At 46.0% G+C, this 17,878-nt stretch overlaps 2 protein-coding genes and 1 non-coding gene across 3 annotated transcripts; all 3 read right to left on the bottom strand.

The window, feature by feature from the left end:
* Positions 1 to 544: 544 nt before the first annotated feature.
* On the bottom strand, positions 545 to 616 carry TRNAT-CGU (transfer RNA threonine (anticodon CGU)). The gene has a single exon. It is a non-coding gene; the product is annotated as a tRNA-Thr (tRNA).
* Positions 617 to 2,720: 2,104 nt separating this feature from the next.
* On the bottom strand, positions 2,721 to 6,917 carry LOC136474550 (uncharacterized). The gene is made up of 3 exons (XM_066472120.1): positions 6,631 to 6,917; positions 5,317 to 5,496; positions 2,721 to 3,193 (listed from the first exon to the last, which is right to left on the bottom strand). Exons 1-3 carry the CDS (start codon positions 6,880 to 6,882, stop codon positions 2,888 to 2,890), a joined length of 738 nt encoding a protein of 245 aa, XP_066328217.1. The 5' UTR covers positions 6,883 to 6,917; the 3' UTR covers positions 2,721 to 2,887.
* A 9,082-nt stretch (positions 6,918 to 15,999) lies between these two features.
* LOC136474549 (HMG1/2-like protein) lies at positions 16,000 to 17,663 on the bottom strand. Its single transcript, XM_066472119.1, has 7 exons — positions 17,490 to 17,663; positions 17,286 to 17,375; positions 17,104 to 17,161; positions 16,978 to 17,022; positions 16,581 to 16,658; positions 16,418 to 16,495; positions 16,000 to 16,309 (listed from the first exon to the last, which is right to left on the bottom strand). The coding sequence occupies exons 1-7, from the start codon at positions 17,528 to 17,530 to the stop codon at positions 16,289 to 16,291; spliced, it is 411 nt and encodes a 136-aa protein (XP_066328216.1). The 5' UTR covers positions 17,531 to 17,663; the 3' UTR covers positions 16,000 to 16,288.
* Between the last annotated feature and the right edge of the window lie 215 nt (positions 17,664 to 17,878).

Here is a 17,878-nt window from a genome sequence, read left to right as displayed (position 1 = left end):
GACAAGTGAGACCCACGCGTCAGTGAATGGGAGAGGGACGGACCCAACTGTGGTTCAGGGGCACCGGATGTCCAAAACAAAATTTTCTCTCTTCTCAACCGGCTGCAACCGGTTCACGGTGTTATGTGGCGTAATTTCACTAAAATAGAGTGTCTTCTGATAAATTGCTCAAAAAGAGTATTCGTCAGCAAATGACCATCACTTTGAATGTCCAACAAATAATTCTCCCTATGGCCCCGTTCGACTTACTCCATATTCGGCTTGTTCGGCTTTTTTTTCAGCCGAAACAGTATTTTTCTCTCACAACAATTCAGCCAGAACAGTATTTTCAACCAGTTTCAGTCAAAATTCTGCCAGCCGAACAGGGCCATGTTTTGGGTAGATCCATAGCGGGACAACTTCGTGCAAAGAATAACAAAAATTGAAACTCAGCTCCCGGCGGGGATCGCGAGTTGTTCATGCAAAGAATTTAAAAAAATGAAACTCGACTCCCAGCGAGGATCGCGAGTTGCAATTTGCAAAAAATAAAAAAATAATAGAGCTGAGCTCCCGGCGAGGATCGAACTCGCGACCTTTCGCTTACGAAGCGAACGCACTACCACTATGCTACGGAAGCAGTGTGCTTAAAAAGCTCCATGATCTCTATTAGTCTTCTATAACAACGGTTTGAACATCAAACATACCTTATATAAGCATATAAAATCCATTCGACAAAGTTTTGAACGAACAAACTTGAAACGTTGCCCGCTCCTACTAGCCTCCATGCACAAAATACCCTCCATGGACAAATATAATGGACCGGTGTTTTTAGAATAGATTAGAGGAGTATGAATTTAAGGGCACCTTGAACTAAAAGTAGGCTTTAAGTGGTAGGAAATTATACGCGCAAGAAAAAGATACTCAGAACCCAACAAATTTTGAATCCCTCAACCCCTTGTATTTGTAGACGGATGGAGTATAAACAATACTAGAGATGCGCCGTATGGGTTAAAAAAGAATTATGTTACTTTGATAAGAGCAAAACACACTAGTAGAGAAGAAGCATCAAGAAGAAATCTATTAATTTGATTAGAGTAAAATGCACTAGTAGTCATCAAAACTCACTAGTAGAAAGGAAGCATCCAGAAGAGGAGGGATTGGGTACAGACATACTATAAACAACGGCCCAGCGTTGCCGCGCCCTTTTGATCGTCCAATATGATCCTTTCCGTGTTATCTTTGGTTTGTGGTCCGAAATGTACATGACTTGGTAGCATAAAGGTTTCATTGTAATTAGTCATGCTGTTGGTAGCATATTATTAAGAATACTTTTCATTAATACTAGAATTTCCGACCCTAGACCAGAATTTCTGACCGTGAGAGGTTCGGAAATTCTAAGGCTGGCCAAAAATTCTGGTCCTGTTAACCTCGGCAAGTTTTATATTTTTTTAGGAACACGTATTCACCCCCTCTAGGAGACATTTCAATCCTTTCACACATAAACAGGAAAATAAAAAATTGACACTCTTCATGGTTTCACAAAATAACTATAGAGGATACATGCTGATTAATGTTTATTGCTAAAAAAATCACCATATTTACTTCTCTTATCAGGGTTGTATTTGTTGTGCCTAACTACAACAATAAAGAGGCAACTAGCATATGTCCCAGAAAATAATAAAAAAGACATATTTACTTTTATTGTTAGGGTGTATTTCTGCAGAAAGTTCTTCTAATTGAATTTCTGATATATCTTAATGTATTCCCCTTTTACACATTCACTTAAACCCCACTCGAGTTTCTGCATCTGATCCAACCAGTTTACTTCTTTTTCAGTGAACCCAGGTTCCAGTCTCCAAGTTCATATGGCGTGGCAGGAGACATATAAACATACAGTACTTATTCAAACATGCAGTTAACACCAAATTGAAAAGAAATTATTAATTATGTTGAAGACAATCTAGATTGATTGCAAGGCAAGGCCCCTGGAAACACAATCAACACTGATAATATATAACTTTTCTATGTGGTGTGAAAGAAAGATAACACGGAGTAACATATATTTCAAAAAAAGATATTCATATATAATTTTTGAAATTGAGAATTTCTTAAAACACTTACACAATTTATTGATCCAAAATGCAGGACAATCTATGAAGGTTCACTGGGTTTCTTCATCATTCAGTTTGAGGTAAAAAAGTTAAATACAGAATCCAAATTCACCTCTTGCGTTAAAGTGTTGTTTTTGGTTGTCGAGTGTTCACAGAAAATGAAAAAAAAATCGCTTCAGAAGCATATTTGAAGAGTATGGCTGGTTCAACTAACATTAATTTTGAAATTTATTCAAATAGCTGTGAATTTTGTAGTGAAGGATTCACATTCCAACTAGCATAATCACATTGGCACTTGAACCATCAAGGCTTTGGTGAGGGCTAGGTACACACATGACGCCCCTGCAAATGTGTTGACAGTACAATTCAATTTTACAACTGATCATATCCTGTCGTATGTCTATGAAATATTCTCTCTCTCAGTGATACAACTTCTCAGTCAGAAAACGTAAAAAAGAGAGATGAATATTGACAACCAGTGAGTTCTTGTAAAATGGCACAAAGTGAAGGTGCCATCAAGGTGGCAAATGACATTAGAGTAATCCTTAAAATGAACATTGCATAATGAAGTTCGATGGCATTATCCTTAGAAAACATTCATGTTCAAACTAGATCTAATGGATCCAGCATTTTAAAAAGATCTGCTAGCATTTTCAGGTTCACATCCAGTGCAGTAGGAACCAAAAAAAGAAATTATAAAACTACTGATACATGAATACTTTGATGCATATTCCTTCCATGGTTCATATTCCAGGAACAGAAGTTTAAGGTACTGATGCACCCGATGCCCTATAATATCAGGGTGCATATGACACCTTCTTATGGTTACGATACAATTCCATGCATACTCCTGGTCTAGAGAGGCTTTCAAACATCTGGAACAACTCCTTGGCCTTCCTTTCAGTGGTTGATGAATCTAAAAATACTGTTATCTTGTTCAGTGCTGTTGCCCAATTGAATAGTCGCTTCACAAAAGAAGCTTCATGTTCAGATCCTCTCAACTTTAGGATTTCTATTTCTTGAAGGTTAATCAACGAAAGTTCCTCGATTTTCCAGTTTGATTGTTCCTCACAAACACAACCTTGTGGGCATGGAGTTTGTGCCTGACACAACAACATATTAGCATCATAAGTTTAACAGATAACATTACGTCAAGACATCTTAGAGATGTGTCATCAAACATCAATATCTGTGGAAAAATTCACTTATAATTTTTTTTGACTGCAGCTGCAGTATAATGATAGCGTTGTGCAATGTTTACGAGTCGTCTAGTCGAACCTAGTTGTCATGGGACCAACCAAACGATTAATCGCGATTAGTCATCGACCAGGCCGATTAGTTGAGCCTGGTCGACCCTATACATACTATAGATATATAGTATGTATTTCAATAGCTGTACAACATCCAAGGATGACGAACTAGCAAGCAAGCAGACTAGCAAAGGAGCTGCAGAGCGAGGGATGGGGTAAGAGGGAAGAAGATGGAGGAGGGAAAGGGCACTCACCATCGGAGGAGCTTATGACGAAGAGGGGCGGAGTGCACGCGCTGGGAGATGCTGAGCGCGCTGCGAATCCGAGGCGGCGAGGGATGCCGGAGGCAGCGTCGGCAGGAGATGAGGAACGACGTGCGGGAGAGAAGGAATAGCGCGCGGGGGAGTAATCGCTTGCGGGAGGAAAGGAATTGCGCGCGGAAAGAGGACTCGCAAGCGGGAGAAATTGCGGCGGCGCGGGGAAGGATTCCAGTGCGCCTCCTGTGAGTTTTGGTAGCCCAATGCCCAAATCTAAGCCCAGTTAAACAGGCCCGCGAAAAACACAGATCCCAGCCTGGTCGTCCCCTCGTAGTCGGACGACTAATCATGATTAGCTAGACGACTAGGTTTCTGATCGAGCTAATCGCGTCGGTGTCCCTAGTCAACCTCCAGGGACCGATCAGGACGATTAATCGTGATTAGTCAGACAACTTCTAAACATTGGCGTTTTGGTAAATCAATAGTAAATCAAATCAGTGGAATGAAGTGTCTTTTAATAAAACTGTGCAAGGTTATCAAATGAAAGTGAGGAAGCTTTGACTAAATACATACCAAAATCTTACATTTCTCTAACTTTTATTGTGATATCATGATTACGCCTGCCCTGCTAAAACTTAATCAACTTGCTGTCCACTGCCATATATTTCAAACAGACCGACCAACTAAAAAAAGACATATTTCCAGCCCAGGTACTAGAAAAGAAGTGCTTTGATAATGATATACATATAGCATATATTTACCACGGTTACACTTTGAAACAAACAAGTATGAAACCAGCGCCTAGAGCAGCTAAGTGTTCCGTGGACTCCTTTTGTAAACAGAAATAGTGGTAGTAGTACCCCAAAAAAAAATTACTGCAAAATTTCAGTTGTTTGTTGCTCAATCAGCTTAAAATTCTGTACGCAGGGTTGTAAAGAAAAAAGCAGTCCATTTGCATGCTTGAAGAGGACAGAGGACAAAGTGAGACTTCTGTACTGTATTTTCATTTTTGAAATAGTAATACTTCAATAGATTGCACGTATGATTTATACTGTATTAATTCCTGATCTATAGATTTGTCCTCACAGATGAATACTTGAACTACAACAAATAGCTTGGTTATGAAGTGTACTCAATTGAACTTTTGAATAAGATAGTCCCGGTACCAGCATTGAGATCTGTAGCTTTTACTTGTTCCCGTACAAATTCAATTTTAAGTCAACTACCTGAACTACCTCCGAATTTGTCAATATGAAATATGATATCAGAATAATGTGCTTGGAGCATGCAAAATCGTTGGTTACTTGAGTTATCAAGCATATCATGTTGGATAACAAACACCTCTTATTGGGGTCTTTTTTTACCCATTCTTTGCTGAATGAAATTGTATCAACAGTAATCAATTTATCAGAAGTTCTGAATTATATTATTTTGTTTAAATTTTAGGGGCCCGTAGCAATGCACGGGCCAATAACTAGTTACTTATTATAGTGTGCAGTCAACCAATCATATGTTTGACTACTATCTTAGATTTGTCTATGTTAGATTTGTCTCCGAAAATGCTTTTACAATACCCATAATTTAAGTAGGCTAGCTACAAGCGTATATTCTATATGAAATGAATGGTCAAATTTTGTGTTATGGATGCTGTATCCATGTCCAGAACACTACCTTTTTTTTAAGTAGAGAGAGTACAATATAAACAAAAGATACCTTTACCTCTGAGTGGATATCATCTAACAATGTCCGCACCAGCATTCTTATTCCAACACACATCCTGAGAACATGGAATGAGCTGGCCCCAAAGGAATGTCCATTTGCAAGTACATTCAGGTACAAAACTTCATGGTCAGGGAGAACTTTCATGTCTCCCATCACGTATTGATAGTTGCCTATATCCTGTGTTTTTGTAGGACAATAAAAAATGGATCATATAAGACTGTTTCAAAGAGACAAAAACATCTTAGCACTAGGAAATATTTCTAAAAAGAGTAGAAATGAACCATCTGTGAAACAATTTCTATTTTCACCCCTCTCATTAGCACCAGGTTGAATGGATGCTTAGGGTGAATGTCTTAGTGCCAAAGGCATGGATGATTTTTTTTTCGATAAATGGCATGGATGATATAAGATTACGATCTAGAAATTGGACGAGTCTTAGCTCAGTGGCATATATAGTGATTGGTATTGAGGACTGAGGTCTTTGGTCAGTACCAATGTTGTTAGAGCTGAGCTATTACGCGTAGTGCCAATGACACTAATCAGCGCTGAGCTCACAAGTGAACTCCAGAAATAGGTTTTGTTTATCAGGGTTCACTTTTGGATGCATTTTAGAAAAAAGGCCAAAATAGGCTAAAAACATGGTCATCGTTGTTAGCACCAAGTAAACAGTAGAACTGCAACTCTGTAAGGCAAGTTACCTCTCACACAGAACCTGTTCATAGCAAGATGCTTAAAAACTTGCAATGATTCTCTAGTTCTCTAGAAAATAGTCTGAATCTCATATATTGTTGGCAGGGCAGGATGGAAAAGAGTAATAATTGAGTGTGCTCAGCAATTTTGTCTGTAATTGAGCAAAGCAAAACAGGTGAGAACTCTTCATGGCAATTGCCAAATATATTATACATGTCCCTATATATTGTGTTCGACAAAAGAATCAAAATGAAGCAGGCCTTAGTGAACTGGATCAATTAATTGTTCTGATGTTAGAGAGAATCTATATCTGTACTTTTCGTATATAGTATGCCCAAATTAAAATACTTTCATTTATTTTCAAACTAAACAATCCTGGAGTACTTTCATTGCAGCCAGTTAATTTTAGTCATTGACTAGTCAAATACTATGATGTAACTCCAAATGTTTATTGTGTGGTAGCATAGCTAGGACACTTCTTGCTTTTCGTATCTATCGCATATGACACTTGGATGGACGTAAACCTCCAATTCACATATATATTTGCTTGGCTAACTCTCACAAGTCACTAGCATGTCAGCGTGTTTGGCAAATAATAAAAAGACGAAGCAGTGAACTCACCCTAAAATAGGCCAGCGACAGCGAAAGAGTTTTGATGGTCTTGATAGGCTGCAAGAGCTTCAAGCAACCTGTATTGTGTTCACTGCCCCCATTTGGTCCTTGGACTCCATATACACAATATGACAAGTCCCCAAAGGACTGGAGATGTGGCATCCGACCGAGCTGGACATAGCGTTGCACATTCGCATCTCCCAACTTGAGAATCACAAGCCGAGGGGCTGAGATGGTAGCAACTGGCAGGGCACGCGGCATGTAGCGGAAGCAACTGCTCACAACTAGTTTCTTGAGCGCCGCCGCCTCTATGGCGAGCTCCCGCAGGGCACCGAGCTCGACGAGCTCCAGTTGCAGGAGAGATTCGGAATTTATGGCGAGCCTGAGCAGTCCACTGGCGTGCCTGACCATGAGGACCTGCAAGCGGGGGGCAGCGCGGCGTGGAGACGGCGTCGCCGAGTGTCAACAGCGCTGGCCCGGTGGCTTCCGAAGAAGCTGCTGCTGCTTCCAGCGCACTTACCAGGCCAACACCAGTTCGGCCCAAGAGAATGATGAAGCCCAGTTCGAGGGTGGTTGGCCCATCTTGATCGACTAGAGTCATAGTATAAGTAGCAAGAGGAATGTGAGGGGGGAGAGAAATATGTAAAACCCTAAATTCAATTTTAATCATTCATGGTAGCTTTATCTCTGTAATTTGTTCTTCCTGTATCCTTTCCTTGCTTCGGCGCCGACGGTGCTAACACCTGGTATCAGACGTCTCGTTACCAATCCTAGCCACCTCCTCCTCCTCCGCTGTTACCTCACCGCCACCTCCTCCGCTGCCGCCCCCAACTCCGCACCACCACTACACCCGGCTCAATCGCGCTCGCGGCGCCATGGAGCCGTCCTTGAAGCAAATCCTCGACGCGCTCAACTCCCGCTTCGACGAATTCGATCGCCGTCTCGATGACCGTGACCGCGCCTTCGCCGACCGCACCGGCTCCGTCGACTCCCGCTTCGCCACTCTGGAAACATCCATCTCCACCCAAGCTATGGGGCTCGAGAGGCGCTTGGCGGGGATCGAGTCGCGGCTTTCGGATCCGCTGTCTGCGTCCGTCGAAGAGCGCCTCGCCTCCCTCGAAGACTCCTTCGCCGACGGCCACGGCCCCCGCCCTAGGTGCCCAGGCGTGGACGGCGTCCTGGACGACATCCAGAAGGACGTCCAGAAGCTTATGAAGACCCTCGACCGCTAGGTGTTCGACGATTCGTCTCACCAGCCGGTCGCACTTCATTCACCGCCGGCGGTGACTACGTTGGCTTCGGCAACCGGTCTACACGCCACACCGCCCAGCGGGCACCGCGTCGACATCAGTCCATGGGATGCTGGGTCCGGAGTCGTTACGACTTGGACCCATGTCCCGGCCAATGGTATGCTTCCTGATCATCACTCGCGTAATTCTATACCTGACTTTTGTCCGCCGCCAGCAGTCCTTCCTCTGCGTCCGGCGCCTGATCCAGTTCACCATCCCCCTTCACATCTGTTTCACCCCCCTCCATTACCCCATCCCAATTTGCATCCCAGACCACTCCATCCCCAGAATTTCCCTCCTATACCAACAGTTTACCCTCCTTACCTTGATCCCAACCGCCCCAACCAGCTGACTGGCCGGCTTCCTAAACTTCCGTTTCCAACGTTCGATGGGGTCAACCCGAAACGTTGGTGTTCCCTCTGTGAGGAATATTTCATCATGTATGTTGTCGATCCCTCTATCTGGATTGGTTTAGTCAAACACTATATGGAGGGTCCAGCAGCGATTTGGTACCAATCTATCGCCCCCCAGCTACCCTTAGCCACTTGGGACTCCTTCTGTCAATTGCTTCACGAACGATTCGATCGTGATCAGCATGAGCATCTCCTTCGTCAAATGTTCAGTATCCGTCAACAGACATCTATCTCAGCTTATGTCACTGCATTTTCCCAGTTAGTCGATCAGCTCATTTCCTATTCTCCTAATGCCGACCCACTATTCTTCACTCAGCGTTTCATTGACGGACTTCGTTCCAACATTAGAGCAGTAATTCTTGTTCAGCGTCCCCAAATTTTTGATGCTGTTGTTCGTCTCGCTTTACTGCAGGAAGAGGTGGCCACGGCTCCTAATCCGTGAGCCCCGCGTGGAGGTGATTGGTCTACTGCTTTTCATCCCCGACTACCAGCGGCCGCAGCGTCTCCCCTGCCGCTGCCCCCGCCTCCACCATGGGCTGACAAGGCGGTGGCCCTAGTTGCTGCTGCTTCGGCTAGGGCAAATGCTCCGACCACCAATCAAACCATGGCGGCTGTCAAGGCGTATCGGCGGGCTCTGGGTCTATGTTTCAAATGCAACGCCAAGTGGAGTAAGGATCATGTCTGTGCTCCAGAGGTCCTGCATGCAGTCGATGCTCTCTAGGAGTCATTTTCTTCAGAAGATTCGTTGGCTGACTCTGTTGAGGAGTTTCCACCTATGGAGCAGTGTTGCTTAGCCCTTTCCAAATCTGCCCTTTCTAGTGTGCCAGCTTCTCGCTCGATTTGCTTCGTCGGCTTGTTACAGTCAGTACCAGTGCAGATTCTGGTCGATTCAGGCAGCTCTTCATCCTTTGTGAATCAAGCCTTGGTTCCTCGCTTGACCGGTGTGGTTTCAGTCCCAGTGTGTAGCTCTGTCTTGGTTGCTGGTGGGACTCAGCTCACCACCTCGACAGTACTACTTCAAGTTCCTTGGTCAGTTGGTGATTGCTCTTTTCAGTCTGACTTCAAAGTGCTACCACTGGGTACCTTCGATGTGGTGATTGGCATGGATTGGTTGGCAACTTACAGTCCCATGCAGATTCATTGGTAGGAAAAGTGGATGGCGATACCATACAATGGACAGTTAACTGTGTTGCAGGGGTTTCCAACTTCATTTCCTCAACAACTGTTGCTTCATTAGATGCTGTTGGGGAAGCTGAACAGGATTGGCAGCCGTTGCTAGTTGAGCTACAGTTGTCATTGGATACTTACTCTGATTTGTTCGAGCCACCTACTTCCTTGACCATCAAGGGCCTGTGATCATGAGATACCTCTGATACCTGGAGCAGCTCTTGTACCGGTGAGACCTTATCGGTACCCACCGAAGCTTAAGGACGAGATTGAGAAACAAGTGCAAGAAATGTTATCACAGGGATTGATTCGGCACAGCCATAACTCTTTTTCTTCTCCGGTGCTCCTGGTTCATAAAAAGGATGGCGGCTACAGATTTTGTGTGGATTTTCGTCACCTCAATGCTTTGACATTGAAGTCCAAGTTTCCTGTCCTGGTCTTCGACCAACTGATGGATGAGCTTGCACATGCTCGCTGGTTTTCTACTCTGGACCTTCGGGCCGTCTTTCATCAGATTTTGTTGCATGAAGGTGAGGAATTTAAAACGACATTCCAAACCCACCTGGGCCAGTATGAGTTCCGAGTGATGGCCTTTGGACTCACAGGAGCACCAGGTACATTCTAGGGTGCGATGAACGCTACCCTTGCTCCTGGACTACGCAAGTTCGTCATTGTTTTTTATGACATCCTAGTGTTCAGTCCTTCATTTGAGGCTCATATCTTCCATCTGCAACAAGTCTTTGACTAGCTACGGCGTGACCAGTGGAAGCTCAAAAAATCTAAATGGAGTTTTGCTCGGCAGTCCATTTCCTACCTCGGCCACGTGATTAGTGCAGCTGGCTTGTCTACTGATCCCGCGAAGGTGCGTGCTGTTGCCGATTGGCTAGTACCATCCAACATCAGAGAGCTCTGTGGGTTTCTCAGATTGGCAGGCTATTATCGCAAATTCGTCAAACATTTAGGTATTCTTGCTAAGCCCCTAACTGAAATTGCTCAAGAAGGATCAAGTCTTTGTGTGGACCCCTGCTCATGCTGAAGCCTTTGCACTGCTCAAAGCTGCTCTATGTTCAGCCCCAGTCTTAGCTCTTCTAGATTTTAATAAGCCATTCCACATCGAGACTGATGCTTTGGGTTCAAGAATTGGCGCTGTTCTACAGCAAGACAGTCATCCAATTGCCTTTATTAGCAAACCACTTAGCAAGAGGAATCAATGCCTCACTATCTATGAGAAGGAATATTTGGCAATCTTGTTGGCAGTGTTGGCGACATTACCTGCTCCAGGCCGAGTTCTATATTCACATGGATCATCAAAGTTTAACACACCTCAACGACCAACGCCTTCATACTACATGGCAGCAAAAGGTGTTTGCTCTTCTCAGGGGTCTCTAGTATAAGATTCTCTATAAGAAAGGCACTGAGAATGGAGCCGCTGATGCCTTGTCTTGGCGTCACCATCTCGAGCAACTTATGGCTATCTCATCTATTACCCATCAGTGGTTAGAGGCTGAGGTGCTTAGCTATCAAGCTGATTCGGAGGCTACCAAGCTGTTATCTCAATTGGCTATCAACCCGGAGTCTGTTCCTCACTACTCTCTGGTTCAAGGTGTGATTCGCTACAAGGGGCATATTTGGCTGGGATCCAGTAAAGCTATCCAACAACAAGTCTTGACAGCCTTTCATGCTAGCCCGATGGGGGGTCACTCCGATGCACTAGCTACCTACTCCAGACTGAAGCGTCTCTTCTTCTGGAATGGCATGAAAGTCGATGTCTGGCACATGGTGCAGTCCTGTTCCGTGTGCTTGCAGGCTAAACCTAACCATGCCCGTTACCTAGGACTGTTGCAGCCTCTACCCGTTCCTCAAACCTCCTAGGAGATCTTTTCCATGGATTTTGTCAAAGGCCTTCCATCATCAGGAGCTGCTAATGCCATCTTAGTCGTTGTCGATAAGTTTTCTAAATTTGCTCATTTCATCACCTTGAAGCACTCGTTCACAACCAAGACTGTGGCTCAGTTGTTCCTAGACAATGTCTATCGCCTTCATGGTCTGCCAACCTCAATCATCTCTGATCGCTACAAGATTTTCACCAGTCAGTTTTGGCAGGCCCTATTTAAGGCAGCTGGTACTTCTCTCCGCCTCAGCTCCTCATACCACCCGCAGACGGATGGACAAACCGAACAGGTAAATCAATGCCTCGAGACCTTTCTCCGTTGTTTTGCTCATTCTTGCCCTTCCCAGTGGCATCGTTGGTTGTCCCTTGCGGAGTATTGGTATAATACATCTTTCCATTCTGCATTGGGCAAGTCACCCTTCGAGGTCATGTATGGCTGTCCTCCTCGACACATGGGTCTGGATGTCGAATCGGTTGCTCCTGTTCCAGATTTGAAATCCTAGCTGGCTAGTCGCAGCAACATGCAGGAGCTTATCCAGCAACACTTGCTACGTGCTCAGGAACGCATGAAGCGTCAAGCTGACAAGGGTCGTTCAGAGCGGGTGTTCTCAGTCAGTGACAAAGTATTCTTGAAGCTCTAGCCATATGTACAATCTTCTCTGTTACGCCACGCAAATCACAAGCTGTCATTTCGTTTCTTCGGGCCTTTCAACATTCTCGAGAAGATTGGACCAGTAGCTTACAAATTGGAGTTACCACCATCCTCCTCGATACACCCGGTGTTTCATGTGTCCTAGCTAAAGCTGTCGCCTGGTGCTCAACAGGTATCTTCTGCCTTGCCTTCTGACTTGCAGACTTTCCAAGTGCCACTGCTTATTCTACAACGTCGCTGGACTTCGAGAGATCACCCCATGGAGCAGGGTCTCATACAGTGGTCTCACACTCCACTGGAGTTGGCTACCTGGGAGCCGCTTGTCACTCTACGACAAGAGTTTCCCCGTGCGCCGGCATGGGGGCATGTCGGCTCTGAAGACCTAGGGAATGTCAACAGCGCTGGCCCGATGGCTTCCGAAGAAGCAGCTGCTGCTTCCAGTGCACTTACCAGGCCACTACCAATTCAGCCCAAGAGAATGATGAAGCCCAGTTCGAGGGTGGTTGGCCCATCTTGGATCAACTAGAGTCATAGTATAAGTAGCAAGAGGAATATGAGAAGGGGGGAGAGAAATATGTAAAACCCTAAATTCATTTTTAATCATTCATGGTAGCTTTATCTCTGTAATTTTGTTCTTCGTGTATCCTTTCCTTGCTTTGGCGCCGATGGTGCTAACACCGAGCTCGGATGGGTTGCAGAACCGGACGCGTTCCAGGATGAGGATGGCAAGCTAGTTGAACACGCCGGATGACATGGAGATGGGGAGAAACCCTAGGTCGAGGCTGACCGTGTGAACCTCCTCGAAGCAGGGCACCTCAAGGGCGTCTTTTTCTTCCTCCTCGACCTCGTCAACGGCATTCCTCCCCGTCTCCGCCGCGAGGTTCACAAAGACCAGGGTGTCGGAGAGGCGGCGCACGGCATCAGGGAGCCAGACAGCCAGGGACTCGGGTGTGGCGCCTCCGCCGCCGAGATCGAGGTGGCGGAGGCGCAGTTGACTCGCACGGAGGGCGCGGCGGAAGCTGAGGGGCTTGGGGAAGAAGGGCATGTGGAGATCCGGGAGGAGCGTCCACACGGTGCGCTAGCGCTGCGAGAGGACACTGGTTCGAGCTGCGTCTGCGGCATTCCTGAGGAAGAGGAGGATGGTGAGCAGAAGTTCTTCGAGGAGCGCGCTGATTCTGTCCTCCCCGGCGGTGGCGGAGGAAGCGCACTTGGCGGCGACCTCGCCGCCGCTCAACTCCATGGAAAGGGATCGCCAGACCGAGGGGTCTCTGGGCTGGGGGTCACTGGGAGAGTAAAGGGAGTACTCCCTCCATAATAAAAAAATATAATTCTAGCATTCAAATTTTGTATCACAAAACATATAATTTTAAGTTATTGTTATCTTTTTTTGAGTGAGTCCGACCGAATAAAAAAACCCAAGTTAAAATACTCTAGATATTTTATTGTTGTTGTGTGGTTGGTATTGCTCCACCACTAAGGGCCTGTTTGGAACGAAGGAATCCAAAACACAGGAATAGAAAAAAACGCAGGAATAAGGTATGATGAAAAGTGAAAAACTACGGGATTTCAAAATACAAGAACGGAAAATTTAGGCTGTTTGGAACACAGGAATTTATAACATAGGAATTGTAACATGTTAGGCAAATATGGGTCAGCAGAGAGCCAGCGATGATTGTTTCCCTTGGATCGCAGTGGATGTTTTATTTCCTGCGTTTTGCACATCAACTACTCCCTTTCCTGTGGAACGTAACTCGGCATTCCTTCGATCCAAACGCTCCAACGTGATTCCTTTCCTCTGGATTCTGTTCCCTTAAAATTCCCGTGGAAATCCTTCGTTCCAAACAGGGCCTAAAAAGCAAAAGCTTAATTTCACGCTCGTACTAAACTGGCTTTGAAAACCGACATTCACGTGTTGCGTGGGACTGAGGGAGTACTAGGTAGCTGTGATCGGCTGTGCTTCTACAGTAGCTGCAGAGTGGTGTGGCTGCAGCAACCAGCAGCAGCGCTGCAGAAGCACCTGTCCATAGAGAGATGGTAAAACTCAGATTTGGCTGGCCACTGTCTTTCAAAAAAAAAATTGGCTGGCCACTTAAACATTTACATCTGAATATATAAATTTCAGCACGTCCATTGATAATTGTACCCCTTCTATGGTTTATCTTAATCCGTAGAAAAAATAAATCTTCTCGGCCAGATCTCGCCGGGCGCCTGAGCGCAGCACGCGGCGGTTGCACCTCAGCCGCGATCGGCCAGATCTCGGCGGACGCCGTGCGGCACGCTGCGCGCACTTTCGTGCTAGAAGGCAGCGCGGGGTCTGTGCACGCGCCTGGCCAGGCCCAAGACCCGGAGGTCACCGGAGGCCCGAAACTACCGGCGACGAAGCACATGGTGGCGCTGTTGTGGCTGGATTTTGGGATATGGCCCAATCCGTCTCCATTGGCTATGATTAAAGGGTCGGGGTGGTTCGCGGGCACACGAGGAAGCTCATCAGCCATTCTGTAGGGGGTAGAGGAGTTGTGGAGGCGCCGATACACGACAATGGCGACGGTGGCAGTAGAGGAGGGCCATGCGAGCGAGGAGAGACGGAGAGCACAGCCCGTCCGCGATCCTGCGGCCTTGCTCTCCCGCGCCGCCAAGCCCGCTCGTCGCCGCTAGCGAGCCAGCGCAGCGTTGCGAGCGTGGGAGGAGCGGAGGGTTCGCGAAGGCTCGAGGTGGGGCGAGCTGGACGGCCCGGATTAACGGTTTGATCAACAATGGCACAGGAATCGACGACTGAGAAATAGTGAGCGACGTGGCCCAATAGATTGCGAGTTTTTTGCTCAGATTTTATTAGGTAGAGATGGGCCAAGTTCTAGATATGCTATCCCAGGCCGATTGGGCCCAGATGCACAGCAGTAGCTATGAACTTTAGTCCAGAAATATGGAGCGCTTATTTGAGAAGATAGAACAATCCCTGTCACCAGTGACATGCAGCCTGTTGTTTGACTGTGACTTGTCGTAAACGATCGTAAATTTCTAGCCGGAACAGTATTTTTCTCACACACAAACCAGCCAACAGTACTTCTTCACGAACCAGCAACAATTCGAACCAGTCAACCGAACATGCCGATGTATTTTAGAAGATACAACGAATGAACGATCCGCTACGTTACGGTGGGGCAACGGGAAGGGAATCGATTGCTATCGCCAACGATTGGGCGCAAAAGGCTCACCGAAGGCTCGGCCCCTGGCATCCGTTTGCATGGTGCATGAAATGAAACAAACAAAAAGTAAAGGAATCTGATAACGGTAGCATCGGATCACACTAAAAAATCAACCAACCAAACAGCTCCCTAGTTGCTAGCTCCCTGCCTCACCAGCATTTGGAACTTTATCGAGCCCTCGTATCTGTCTACAGATTGTGGTTAACAGGGTTTTTCCTGTCAGATTGTTATCAACTAATCAATAGTTTTCGGTTGTCATAAAGCGTGGAGCCGTGGACAAAATCACAAAAATCAATTCACAGCTACCAAATTGCATTCACTAAATGTTGGTGCATGTCGATCGTGAAAGCGTGAACTGCAACCGGCCCTGCAGAACCAACTGTTCTCAAGTATACGTACCAAACTGTTGCAACGAGTGTAGCCTATAGATTCATTTCTAGCAGTTCATGAAGATACAAGTGAATTTGATTATCGCAGAAAACGGCAACAAATTTCCAGCAGTTTATAACGAAACAAGTGAACTTGGTTATCTCAGGAAACATGAACAAAATCCATATAATGCATATATATACAAAAGGCTAACTGGACCCATAAACACATAAATTAACCAAGTCCCAAACAAAGTCATGCAAATTAACCGAGTCACAAACAAACTCACTGAAATGAAACGAGCCACAAGCAGACAAGCAGTTATTCACCATTCACACGGAACAGATCACCTCAACTTCCGTAGGGCGCACAGAATGCATGCAACAAAGGAATATATAGAACCAAAACCAAACATTAAACCAATAACTGACTAGTCACTAGATTAGTCAATGAAACAGGTACAGAAAGTTGTGACACAAGTGGTTAGCAAAAGAAAAGCAACAGAACAGCTAGCAGCATTCGGCTTTTTCTTTGCTAATGCACTAAACTAACAACCTCACGAAACTAATAGATCCCCTTAATGAACACCTGTTCCAAACAGCTTAACATTAAAGATAGCAAACCGGTAAGCTAATTGGGGACCTAACACTCGATTTGCTATCTCATGTCCGCGGAGACAGTATTTACTCATCGTCATCGTTTTCCTGCAGAGAGCAAATCAAACAGAATAATTATTTGTTAGCATAACTAAATAGGCAAATATCATTGGCAATGAAGACACGTTATCCAGAAAATAGATTAGTTTTCTGTACCTCGTCATCCTCGTCATCGACCTCGGACTTTGAGCCATCGTCATCCTCAGTCTTAGCCTTCTTTGAGCTTGTGCTCTCCTAAAGGAAATGGAATACTCAAATTATGGCATAACAAACTAAAAAAGACTTCACAATTGAGCATGCACCACAGATCCAAGATTACCTTCTTATCAAAGTTCGCCTTAGTCTTCTCATAGTCCTGCTTCTTCTGCCCAGCTTGGTCCACATATGGTTGCTTCTCCTAATGATTGATTGTTACAGAACATACACATTAGTCACTACAAAAAAGAGTATGTGTGCTTTGAGAAATATGGTAACCGTCACATTGACAATTCAATATGGGCGATTCATTTAACACTTCAGGTATAACTGGACCTCTACTCTGTTCTCTTTTCTTGTTTCGAGAGTTAATACTAGCCCTATCCAACCAATAAACCTCAACATTGTGCATAATCGCCCATGTCGAGCTAAAAACTAACTATTAAGGACACGCACAATAGATATATAAATCTAAATTCAAAACACAAAGCCGATCTGGAGTATTCGAGAGATCTACTCACTTGCTCTGACATAGCACGCCACTTTTCTCCTGCTGCCTTGCTCACCTGATCCACCAACACGAAGAAATAAGACATCTGCAAACGCACAGAAAAAAAAAAGGGAGAACAGAGTGCAAGGTGACTCACGGCCGCAACGCTCTTGTTGCCAGGGTGCTGCGCCTGGTACTCCTGCCTGAATTCAGACCTGAGAAGCAAACAAACGCCACAGCACGCTCAATAATGGGGGGAATCCACAAGCTCTTAACAAAAAATAGAGAATAGATCTAGAGATCTGAGTAAAATGACTCGCCGAGGCAGCGAGAACTCACATGAAGACGAAGAAGGCGGAGGGCGGGCGCTTGGGCTTGCCGCTCGCGGCGGCCTTCTTGCGCTTGCCGGCGCCGCCGCCAGCCCGGAGCCTGCAACAACAACCGCACAAAAGCTTAACCAAGAGCACCATGCAGACATCACAAGGAAAAGAGGAACCATCGTTCCGCCACAAGACCAGCGCAAGGCGCGGAGATCGATCCTACCTGCCCTCATCCTTCTTGGAGGTGTCGGCCTTGCCCTTCATGGTGCCTGGAGCTAGGGTTTTGCGAGGGGACAGGACGGGGGGGCCTTTCGAATCGGCAGCGGAGGCGGAGGGTGGTGGGACGACTGGTGGTTAGTTTTGCCTTTTGGGTGGGGGAGCGCGGTTGTGCGGTGCGTGGCCGCGTGGGTGTGCGTGAACGAACGGGAAAAGCAGGGGCGCGGGACCGGGTGGGTGCAGCATTCGCGACGCGTGGTTGCTTTGGGTGGATCGTGAAAGGGACCGGAGCGTTTGGGAAGCGGGACGTGTACTGGGCTCAGTGGGAATCAAAAGTTGCTTTAGGGCCGGTTACGCTAACGTTGTGCTGGCCTGCTTGCCCAAACAGTGATGGCA

The sequence above is a fragment of the Miscanthus floridulus genome, chromosome 8 (genome assembly GCF_019320115.1).
Source record: "Miscanthus floridulus cultivar M001 chromosome 8, ASM1932011v1, whole genome shotgun sequence".
NCBI lineage: Eukaryota > Viridiplantae > Streptophyta > Magnoliopsida > Poales > Poaceae > Miscanthus > Miscanthus floridulus.
Note: the sequence above shows the minus strand (reverse complement) of the source record. Positions and strands in the feature narration are given on the sequence as shown.